Source organism: Syngnathus acus, chromosome 5 (genome assembly GCF_901709675.1).
Source record: "Syngnathus acus chromosome 5, fSynAcu1.2, whole genome shotgun sequence".
Classification (NCBI taxonomy): domain Eukaryota; kingdom Metazoa; phylum Chordata; class Actinopteri; order Syngnathiformes; family Syngnathidae; genus Syngnathus; species Syngnathus acus.
Genome location: NC_051091.1, coordinates 757,510 through 770,101, shown reverse-complemented (window position 1 = coordinate 770,101; position 12,592 = coordinate 757,510). Strand labels below are relative to the sequence as shown.

The 12,592-nt window shown below is 43.6% G+C and overlaps 1 protein-coding gene across 2 annotated transcripts in view; it reads right to left on the bottom strand.

Annotated features, from left to right (window-relative positions):
- asic1b (acid-sensing (proton-gated) ion channel 1b) overlaps positions 1-12,592 on the bottom strand; it is an 80,902-nt gene that overhangs the window by 60,951 nt on the left and 7,359 nt on the right. For both annotated transcript variants that reach the window (XM_037251230.1, XM_037251231.1), the window contains exon 2: positions 10,594-10,789. In XM_037251230.1, coding sequence (XP_037107125.1) covers positions 10,594-10,789 — 196 coding nt within the window. The remainder of the gene's footprint in view (positions 1-10,593; positions 10,790-12,592) is intronic.

The window sequence follows — 12,592 nt, the reverse complement described above, 5'->3', positions numbered from 1 at the left end:
GGATGACATTATATCATAAAACTTTGTTATCATCTTAGCCCTCAACTTGTCTCTGGTTTCTCGTGAGATCAAAAATGAACAAGTGCTACATCTTTGAATGTCTGGGAGCGACAATTATCATCTCGACACCAGCATAAATGTGAACAACATTACAAACAATAATCAATCAAATAAATGATACTCCACATTTGGTCGAGATAAATGTGATGGCCCGACTCTAGGGTGTGACACAAAAAGGTCGGTCGGTCGGTCGGTCGGTCGGTCGGCCGGCAACAAAAGCCGTCAGCTTTGCCACGCTTCCTCATGGCTCACTGCCTGGTTAGGTGGAGAGTTCATTAAGGCCCCCTTCATTGCAAGAAAATGATGCCTTATCCAACATTTCATCATACGACACTAATGCGTCCGAGGTTCAGACTGCGACGGCGCATCGTAATGGCTGTTTACTAAATGTCTCCACGCTGCTGCTGCTGCTGCTGCTGTTAAATGCACCGGGCCTCATCTCTTCTTGAAAAACACGCTTGGCTTGGGGGATAGACACGATTCACATTAGAGTGCGGTGACCACCTCAGGTGAGAGCTTGTCGGACCTGCACAATCAGTTCACGTTTAGGATGAGCAATGTCTGATAGCATGTAGAAATAAACTAGCGTGCTTGTTCGGAGGTGGCGTATGCTCCTTTCGCTCGTAAATTGCCAGCAGCCGAGGTAAAGCCCTGAATAGTTTTGCCTTTGCCTGAAAAAAAACACCTGCAGGTCAGCCTCCTCAGCTTCCAAATGAAAAGATATCATTTGCCGCACCTTTGAGCGTAGCGTTTCCTCTCACGCTCGGACGACAGCGCATATTTCATGTTGGAACGCGGGGCGGCTATGAATTGAGCTGGTGAGCGTGCTTGGACCCGACTGCTGACAACTCATTTGCAAGTTCTTCAAAGCACTGGAAACTCAGTTCTCATGGTGAATAAATATGATTCGGGATAAGGAATGCCTTAAGAAAAGGTCAGTTGGTGTGGTTCATTTGTTACCGTAGTAACACCAAGTCCATATTTGTATGGAACCGGAAGACGGCCAAATTGAACAAATATTTATACCGTGTTGCAAGATATGTATGTGTCTTGTCCGCTACTAATGCTTTCATGTTGTTTCTTTGAAAATTTGCCGGTTTGCACATCCATTTTTAATTTTGTCAACTTGGTGTTATGGCATTAAAGGCGAGAGCGTGACCAAGCTTTGAAAGGGAGTAAAGCACCGTCAGCAGTCTCAACTTTGGAGACTATTTTGCAGGAGTAAATGCAATTTAAAAAAGTGATTTGGTTGATGATTGCCATTGTAGTATACAAAATAACATTTACTATTACCGAAAGAAGTATTGAAATGCACATTTTGTTCTCGCATTGACTGACAGCGCAGGATTTTTAATTGGTATTCTAAACTGAAATACCATATGGAAGGAAACCTGTTCAAGGATGAAAGAAATTTAGCACTTCAAAATGTTCACATTTGCTATGTGGTAAAGTTCCAAGCAACAAAACAAGACTGTCATTCCAAAATAGAAACCATTTTTTGTTCTACGGTAAATCTTCAGCGTCTCCTTTTGAACCTTTTGCCCTCAGTCAGCTACAAAAGCAAAAACAAAACCACAAATATCATCACTTGTTCCAGGTCCCATGAGGTTTGCATGCAAAAGGTTTGCACGAGGACACTGTTGGTGAAGGTTGTAAACAATGGATCAGCTGTTTCCTTCAGGCTTTGGCTTGGAAAGAAATGATAACAAGGGCGCTGAGAGGTTGCTGGAGATTTGAGTGACACGTCTATTCCCCCCCCCCAAATAGAAGGAATCCGGCACTGGTTTTATTTTCCTAATTCAATCAACAAATAGGCTAAGAGTGATGCAAAATATTCAAGCTCCGCATGGAAAGACAGCGGAACGCAGCAGATGTCACGCACGGCCAGGCCTTTTGAAAGGAAACTAGTGTTACTTGCAGCCACTTTTAAACACCCTCTTGGGGCTCGCCACACGAGGCAAAAGCAATAAGAAATGTCATTGGTGTTTTTATAGCACAATAATCCAGTGTGTCGCAAGTGTTCCCGTTGCACTTATCTGCATCATAAATTCCCTAAAGCAAATAAACTATTGATTTTCTACTTTCCTAAGAAGCATAGAATAAAAGTGGTTAAACCTTATTAAAAATATATACTACTGGAAGGCGCCGATTCACAATGCACTATTCGCAAAGTCACCTGTTCAGGTATTTTCGGGGGGGAGCTGGTTTTACTGCTGTTTTCAAAATGGCCTGTTTTTTGAAAAAGTAAATCTTTGGCAAAGTTCATTTCGAATGAATCGTCTTTTTGGGCAGTTGTCACTGACATCAGCTTTTCCATGATTGGCGCAAAGGCTCGCTTGCCTAAGCGTGAATGGCTCTTACATTACAGGATACCTTTTTAAGAAGCTTGGATTGATTGGAGAACTTATCAGGAGGAATTTAAAGTCAATTATAATATAAGCAGCATTGTTTTGCATTTAGTCCTCGTCCTGTGTGAACTGAACGCTGACGTCAACCAAGGTACCAAACAGTGTGTATGGCCATATCGTTACGCCCTACTAAATGTTTCTTCCATGATTGCATTGTATTACTTAATACGTCCCGTGACAGTGCGTGACTTATTGTGCTGTTCTTAGGGGAAAAAGACTGAGCCTTGCCACAATAACAAAAACCCCTGCGTAATGAAAAGCTTCATTGCCCCAAGAGCTCCTCAACTCACTTGAACAGTTCCTCAGCACTACCGATATTGCTTTAAACAGGTGACTTGACCAATATGCAGTGTATGCACCATAGTTTGACACATGCACCATCATAAAAGGCTGGAAAAGGCTGCACAAAGCAAGGTCAAAGGAAAGTGCCAGCATATGTTCAAAGAGAATGTACCCGAGAGACAGAGAAGAGAGAAAATCAAGACAATGCCTGTTAAGATGAAAACTCCCATTCCCAGCGGTGTTCCCTGCTATTTTTTATTTTTTTTTAGACCTCATCTCTCCCCGGACGTCACGCTGCGCCCGAGATGACGGCACACGCATCTCCTCCTGCCTTGCGCCGAATAAAAGCTTTTTGACCAGCCCTCGTTGTCGTTAATAATGCATCCCTCTGCCAAAGTACAGTGCAAAGTTGCTCTCGCACTCATCAATCAGCCACTGTAATTATCGGGACCAACTTGAAATGCCACAACCATTAATCATGTTTTCCTCTCATTTTCCTTTAATGAATTCCAAAACTTTAATAAACTAGTAGGGCAGAATTAAATTAGGCTGCCCGTTGAAACAAAAGACCAAAGGGGTGAACACAGGAAAAATATTAAGATGACCCTGAATGGTGAGTGGATGAGTGATGCACGTGTGTGTGTGTGTGTGTGTGTGTGTGTGTGTGTGTGTGTGTGTGTGTGTGTGTGTGTGTGTGTGTGTGTGTACATACGTGCAATTGGGAATATATATTTATTCCACCACTACTGAGTGTATATGAAAGTTGGTGGCAATGAACCACCATTTGCATGACAGGGCTTGCCATCCTTTTGAAACTACTTCTTGGCTGGTGCTTAACGCTAACCAGTTTGGACCTCAAAGACGTTTTATGGCAGAGGCCGGCCCACTGGGAGGAGGCTACCTGGTTGCCCTGCCCTGCCCTGCCCTAAGTGCTGGATAAATTGTGGCTGGATTGCCCTCAATTTCATGTGTCCCACTTTCCGCGACCAGAAACACAGCCTAGGCAGAGAATGGCCTGCTTCTCATTCTGCCATAGCTGTCTGTCTGTCTGTCTAACCCGGAATCCACCTCTGGCGCACATTAATGTTCTTATCTTCTTCAACCCTTGGCTCTTTCCTTTCCTCCAAAAGAGCTGTGCATTGGCAATCCCCTGGACTCCAAAGTCACCGTGATTATAATTGATTCTTTATGGATGCATTATCTGGCTCAGACTCTCTCTCTCTCCGACAGTAGTGAAATTCATTCTTCAAAATCACTTTAGTGTCAGTGTCTGCACACATCTATCTCCCTGTTTCGGTCATGACATCTGTGCATGGAAAAAATAAACATATTTGACTTTCTAAGATTTTTTTTTTCTCAAAGATACAACGGTGGATCATCTCAAAGTCAAAGTCAAAGTCAAAGTCAGCTTTATTGTCAATCCCTTCATATGTCAAGACACACAAAGAAACCGAAATTCCGTTTCCTCCATCCCACGGTGACGAGACATACAAGTAGGCGACACAAACAAAAACAAGAAGGCACAAACCATAAATAATAAATAAAATAAAATGAGCGATGAATAAAAACAGACCAATAACCCATTGAATACGAGGGGCAAAACCGAGCCAGTGAGCATACAGCAAGAACAGGACGCTACGCTGAAAGGGGGAGCGAGTTCAGGATCCTAACAGCCTGGAGTACGAAGCTGTTGGAAAGTCTGGTGGTGCGGGAGCGCAGGCTCCTGTACCGCCTCCCAGAGGGCAGAAGTTCAAACAAAGAGTGAGCGGGGTGACTCACATCACTCACAATCTATCTAATCAAATCTAAATTTGAATCCCCACTAAAGTCATACGATTCAAACTCCAACCACATTTTTCTGAAAAAATATACCTCTAGAGGGAATGACACACTAAAAAAAAAAACGTTTTCACAGGAAATTTCTGTCAACTGGGTTAACAGAAATATTGTGCGTGCGTGCGTGCGTGCGTGCGTGCGTGCGAACTTGAGTCAATTAGCTCCAGTCACTCACTCCACTTATCAGCTTTGTCATTTCTGTAATTTGTGTGTTGTCAGGAAACAAATCATGCCTTAAATGAGCTGCCATTACGCCGGCCTGCATTGCCGCAGACTGTCGCTTTTGTTTAGTGGCCAATTCAAGAAGGCTTTTGTTCATATGAGAGCAAAGTAACTTGTGTTCTACAGGCAGCACGTGCGTACACTTCTCTTTTGAATTGACAGCGGCTATTTGAAGTGACAGCAGCTGGGCCACTTAACTGTGCATTGTTCACTTTGTATTGCACGATTGCGTGACAACCGCTCCCCAGACACAAATATTCAATCAGCCTTATCTACTGAGACTTGGAAAACAAAACAAACAAAAAGTTGGTCATTTCATGTTGCGCTTGAAGATTGCCAAATACAAACACAAAAGAAAAAGAAGGAAAAGCAGTCGGCATTTGTCTCAAAGAAAATGGCTTGTTTTTATCCGGCAAGCATTCATGACTCAACAAATGGCTGAACTGACTTCATCATTGTCCGCTAGTTGTACACTAACAGCACATGGATTGATCCAGCCTGCGTCTGATGGAATCAGCGACTGTGGGCAAATGGAGGAGAAAAAATAAAGGTGGGAGGATGTTTTGAATTTCCTGCTCAAATGTCATTGTGTTCAATAGCTAATACAATTAATTGGCCATTGAGCTAAGAAGTTGCTCCCAGAGAAGGAAATATTAGCCCGGCAAATCACTCGATCATTCCTGAATTTACTCACAAGTGGACAAAATCCAATCAAGAGTCTCCTTTCAAAACACCTCACTGCATGAATTCTAATTTCAAAGTGTGTGTGTGCGTGTGTATGTGTATGTGTGCGTGTGTATGGGTATGTGTGCGTGTGCGCGCGCAACAGGATCTAAAACAAAGAGTCTTGGGTTTTCTTTATCGATCGCCTCTCATTAGCAACGCTTCTCGCTCCCACCGATGAAGGAAGGAGGACGTGGGCAGGGAGATGTACTGGGAGGATCAATAGACGGCTGAAACAAAGCCGATAGTTCAAATGGAACCGTCATGGTAATTACACAAGAGTCCAACTTGCACCAGATCGGGGAGCTGATGTTGAACAGGGAGCCGAAAAGGCCCGGTGGGACCGGACTAGTCGTTAAAGAAATAGCTCATTATTATGTCTACTAGTCAAACAGCACTGCACAGTAACATTTTTCACTTTAAATGAGGACCGAGGGGAACCTGAAAAAATAGATCGATCCCATCCGTCAAAACGAGACGACGGAGGAGAATGAGGGTCTCCTGTATTTAAGATCTCACCATGTGAACTGTGGAGTACAATATTGCAATGACGTCGCAGCAATGCACCAGCGGCATTATGGTATCCACCCACTCAGCACCCGGGCTATTGAGTTACAGCAAGTTCATTTGAAAAGATGTGGAGGATTTGGCTTCCATTTAAAATGTATTGCATTTCACCGACTTGCTTGCAAGCAGCTACCAGGGAAGGTTGGTCAGAGTGGGCAAAGTCCACCCTACGGCTACGTATCCGAGTGACTCTTTGGATTGTCCGTGAAAGTCTGCAAACTTGTGTTGACTGACTGCACTGACTTTATATTTGACCTTTATCCCGCTTGAAAAATGTGATCGTACAAATTCCGCCACGTCGACGGTTCATTTTAAGAACCTCACCCGACGTCATTGGCAGCTCGATTATCTGAAAGGGGGCCATTGGGACAATGTTTTATGAGCAAACGAGACTTATGGTTCTCCTATCGCATCTTTCACCTGTGTGACAAATTCTCCGAGTTGATCTGAGATAAGTGATGTAGCACAGGACACACTACAGCCAGGTGGATTTATGGCTGGCTGGCTGGCATCTAGGCGGCATAAACAACAGACTTTTCTTCATCCAGCCAGCTGATGTCTTGTATTGAAGAGCCGTATTTGATTGTGTTTGTGCACTAAAAATTGCGGCGGGAATGGCAGATGTCTGCTCAAAAAACAAGAGCCTGCCGAGTGTCCTTTGCTCACTGCAGTGCTTCTTTTCATTCAGAGACTTTGCTGCAGCCTGTAAATCAGCCCCCCGCTACTCGTCTCGCTCTTCTCACTTGGATAGTTTCACTTTTTGGTTCCTTTGCTTCATCCTCTGCAGCAACGCTTCAGGCTATAGGCTGCTTATTAATATTAACTAATGGCATGTTATTACTGTACAAGAAACAGTTCCGTAGATACTACCTGGAACTGAAGCAGTCCCCGAGAACAGATCCCTGCATCTCCTGCAGGAATAATGGGAAGCCGCTTAAATGTCGCAGCGCCCTGTCAAGTATTACAACCGGTGACGTGGTGTCATTCCACTTGACCAAGCGGTAGTGAAGGAGGTCGCTTCAACCCACACTGCACAATCAATAGCTGTGAACAAGCACAACAATGGTAGGATGTAAAGTTGGTCCATAGAGGCATCGCATCTGTGTGACAGAACAAATCAGATGCTACAATATGCATTGGAAAATATGGGGAAAAAGAAAATATAGATCAACTGGTTATTTAATGATGCCAATGTGAGACAGTGATTTGAACAACCATACCAATTCTGAAATATTGACTGCACTTTCTGTTCTTATTGTGTTTCATTTACGGAAAAGGGATGGAAAAAGTGTTATGTTCTGCTCCTTGGGTTACCATTGTCCTGACATATTAAGTTTGGTCACACAACACACAATGATTTCCATTGATTGTTTTATATATTTGTGTTTTAGGAGTGAATTTCATACATCAAATGTGTATCAACAGCTACTATATTAACAGTTCAAACCAGGATCACTGAACATTAGTTTCAAAACTACTTCCTTGAAACTAGTTACTACTTTTCCCTTAGCCCTTACCACTTTTCCCCCCTAAGGGTGTTAGAGAAGATTCACAAAAACATTTCTTTCTGTGAATATGTGAAAATGAATTCCAGGGCAAAATATGTGAACAGATGAATTTGTGAACCATATGCAGGCGTAGGCTGACTGTACAGTGGTGGTCAGTGAGTGAGTAGGTGGGTTCAAAATGCCATCATGTTCTTTAAGAAGCCGATGCAGGCATGGTGTCGGACTGCAGCGAGCTCTTAATACAGTCTCATCAGATCATGTTCTGATAACAGCGCCTCCTCCTTGGAGCGGAGCGCACACAAACTAGCAGGGAGTGGTCCAAGTCACGCTTGAGCATCAACACACCAACGCTGCCAGCTGTGTTAATCACCCTTTTACTGCCGCCACGCTCCGGCCCGGATACTGAAGGCGGGCGGCGCTTCGTTCAAACGCTCAACTTGCTTTTTATTCGCTTCTATTGAATTATTTCTACGCATTGAATACTTTGTGCTGGGGCTAATCCATCCTGCGTTGCAATAGCAAAAGGCCAAGCGCCTTTGCATAACTTAGATTTGAATAAGATGTCTATATGACTTCAACAATTTGTTGATTGTGAACCAAACTTTCTGCCTTGACTTCACAAAAATGATTCCAAAGTCTCTGCGTCCCTGCTCGCCGCCCGCCAGCCAGCCGCTGGAATCATTTTGCATCATTAAAAATGACGTTTTTCAACCTCATTAAGCTTGTAGAGTACAAAACAAATCATGTTTGTACTGAAGTAATAGAGTTTGCCCAACTCCAGAAGTCTTATGCAATAACATTGAAATAAGTTCAAAGATGCATGCAATTGTTATCTCTCTTATTATTTTATGTTGATGATGTGAGCCATTATCCAAGATAATTCTGAAATACTGCACTGCCTGGAACGGTAAACACATGCCATGACCACAATGCAGATGTTCATCAGAAGACCTTGTGCAGACCTCTCCTTCCACAGCCATGCCAAACTATGGCATCTGCAGACCCAAGTACGCTAATACACTCTAGTCAAATAGTCTTAAAAAGTCCACCTTTTGTCATATATGTCAACTGTCAAATAGGCTGACAGTACATAAGTAGTATGGACATTTCTCAGGCGACATTCAAATGTTGCAAGCAGTACAGCAAAGTCCTCTTATCATGCAGCCAAGGACACAATTCCAGTTTCTCTATTTACTATGGGACGGATTGTGCTGGACCTCCGAGCTTGTGTTTGTGATGCTGTGGTTGAAATGACAAAAAAACAAACACTGTCAGCATTTGGATTTGCAACACACACGCACACACAGGCATTACAATCACTTGACTGCACTGACAGGATGTGCTTTGCTTTTCTTTCGCTTTGCTTTCGCTTTGCTTTCGCTTTGCTTTCGCTTTGCTTTGCGGTACTTCCCTTGTTCTTCACAAACCTTGAGTGCAATGAGCATCTGTCAGATGCTGCTCCTTGTCCTTGACCTTTACTGTTGAAATTTCCAGATATTCCTGTCAAAATTTGAAACTGCTTTTGAGGGTTTGATTTGCTTCTCACGCTATTGGGACATAACCAGATAAGATGATCTGTTAATGGGGAAACTAATTGGGGTTGGACTCATTATTCTACCCAGCAGCAGGTTCAGACAAGATGAACTGGACGTTTCTGGCTGAAATGAAATGACTGCCAGAGGAGTAAAAATGCCAAGAACAATTTTCAGGAACCCAAAAAGGTCATGTGAGTGTTGAGGAGGAGGGAATCTGGAGGAAAAATGCTTCTTTGAATTACCTGGACTTTGCACACCTCGAAATGGGGTCAGTGAGACAACCAAACCGAAACAATTTGCAAGTGAGCGTGCAGCTCTGTTGCTGTGTATTCCGACGCACGCGCGCACAAAAATCGACTGTGCCGCCAGTCACCACAATGACTCTATTAACTGCACTCCCAGCAGCCAGCTGTAAGCATCTTTCGGGGCAGTGAACATGCTCTGATGGACACACTACCTGCTGTGCCTCAAAATGCAGCTCAGCCAATCATCCCACTTTTGGAAATACATTGGGTCATTTTTCTTTCTTGCGCCGATTCATTGGGAATCACGTTTTGGCATTGTTGTTTTTGTCTTCCTACCTAAGCTATTGCAAATCTCTCTATGGCTCACCAAATGAGCAGCATTGCAAAATTGTTACCTTTGCAGACAGACAGGATCGGTTATGGGGAAGAAGAAAAAAAAAAAAAAAAAAAACACTCTTGGAGTAGGCGTTCACCCAAAGCCAAAGAAAGTTCCCCAGAGGGCTGCAATCCAACAACAAACTGGATTGGCTGGATGATTTGAAGTGAGTGATAAAGTGTTCTTTAGCTGTACCAAAGATTTGGAGCCAAAGCTTATGGTGCTCGACAACCTTAAGTTGCCAGTCATATTTCAACATGGAATACATTTTGCATTACTGTTCCGATATCACTTGACGGGATATGGGCAAGAGAAGGGTTATAGGCTTAGAAAATCCAAAGAAGCCAAAGTTGTCAAGTATTGCCCACACTTTTGTCTGATTGAGTTGATGCAAAATCCAGAATGGATTCTATTGCTTCATTTCAATAAAAGTGTGTAAATAGGAAAGGAACGTTTAACAGTATGTATTCATACTACCTAGACCTTTAGCGTCTTCATTCAAGCTTGTTCTATTTTGATTAAGATTTGCAAGGGGCAAAATCTCAGGCTAATTGTCATCATTTTGGCACAGAGGCCACGCCACGTTCAAGCAAGCCATCATGAGAGGTTTGCTTCACCTTGGAGATGAAAGGCAGCAGCCATGTATGTACACGGACGGTGTGCATTTCCCATTGGCAATAATTGCAATGCTCAGCAGCACGAAGGAACACAACAATCCAGACTCCCCGTTTGCTGTTTAGCAAATGTCACCACGTTGCTCAGATGTTCCAAAGAGCTGTGTTAACGCTGCTGACCTGGCTGGCGCTCCACAGCGACACGCGGCTGACTCACCACTTTGAAGTATTCGGCGCTGCACTCCATGCCACGGTAGTAGCAGGACAGCAGCATGTCCTTGATGTCGTGGCCCGTCCGGTCGTAGAACTCGCGCATGTTGAAGGGCCGGGGCTTGTAGTTGTCGAAGTCGGCCCTCTCCTTGAGGACCTGCAGGACGTGTTCCTCCACCAGGTGCGGGTCCCGGATCTCGTACCTGCGCCGCAAAGACCGAGACTCGGTTAACAGTCATTATTTAGGAACTCGTAATAGCAACAATAGCGACATGCTTACATGAATAATGAATTCAATGATGATCCTTATTGGGTCAACACCATGGCAATTGCATCATGCATGCAACATAAGACTGTCCAAACATTTGTTGTTTATTCATGTGAAATAAGTACGGCGGTGAAAAGTGAAGTACAGTTTCCGCCGAGCACTATCAAGCATGTGCTTGCAGTCATTCAAATTAACCTTAATTAACCTGCGGGAAGTCCGCTCAGAGGGCAGACAGACCCCCCCCCCCCCCTCCCTACTAAACGACTGTCCAGAACAATTACGTGTTAAGATGAAGCGCTGTTAAAATGTAATTAGGAGAATCATGTGCGACCAGTCCGACCAACTGTGTGAATGACACCGCCGTGAGTTATTTGGAATAAAGAATGCATGCACATTTAAAACACTTAACAGGTTTTGTATTAAATTGTAAAAAGAAGTGAACCCTTCTTGAGAACTATTCTCTAGAATGCACTAAAGTGCTTGGAAAGGCGTTAATGAGATGTTAACATTGCTTACTGGGATTTGTTTCACTTCCTTCTACTGTTTGGATAATTAAACATGCCCGGGGTCAAATTGACTCAGACACATTACTGCCATTTCTGAGAAACAACACAACACAACAGGAGCGTCATTTCTTTTCATGCATCATCCACCTCTGTTTTCAGTTCATCAGAAAATGATGATGGAAAAATCTCCACTCATAATAAATTGTTCATTGACGGCGAGGATGGCGTCAGCTCGAGTTATTTGTCACGGGTAAGGGCTCGCCCTTCAACAGAAATTGCTAGTAAATCAAAATGAAGCTTCTTTTTATTCCACAAGGTCATGTTTGGTCAGCGTTCATCGACAGTAGCCTGCCACTTGGCGAGTGCTCATTTATTTCGAAAAAGAAGAAAAACTAGTAGCGTCTTTTGCGGACTAGCCGCTACTTTTTGCATGTATTGATACATTTCAAATGAACAATGAATGTATTACCTTGCCCAACAGAAATGTTATATCCTCTGCAAAAATGACTCAAAATGCAGCTTAGCTGCCACATCATTCGTTTTTCACAATCAAATCTAGATGTGCTTTGTTTTGATGTATTATAGTGCCCCTTTATGGCCAATGATGGAAAAGGGTTTCATTATTTGAATCTATTTGCTCTGCCTTTACAATCAAGTGTTTTCTTTTTTCATGAAAAACACATTGCAAGCATTTCGACTGCCTTTTGTGGGGGTTGGTGCAACATATTCATGCTATTAGATTGTGCAACTAATTGCCTCATATGAATGAAGAATTCATTCTGCATGCCAGTTGCATTAGCGGCCAGTAATGCTTGTAAAATGTTGGCAGCAACCCTTGCAAATGGCATGGCAATGACTTGGTCTCGCAACTTTAGCTGCCCCCAAAGGTGGGCGAAACATCATTAGAGTTCCTCGGGAAATACGACACGGCCTCCTTTATCCTTTAGTTAAATGAATCGCATCCTGAGCCGCTGCTTTAGAAGCAACCCAGAGGAGAGCACTTAAGCCGGCTGGGAGACTTTCAAGTACACAAGGCTTCGCTAATACCGCTGGACTTTTTAATATTGCCCTTCGTCTGCTCCCTTAAGAAAACTCCTCCGGCGTGCACTGCCACTGTAGCAAGAGCGAGAGAGAGAGGTGAGAGACCCTCAATTGGATTACGGGGCACAAGCACTTTCATTTCTTTCCAGGGTTGGAGACCAATGAAAGCGGGTGGATCTGCATCACCTCGT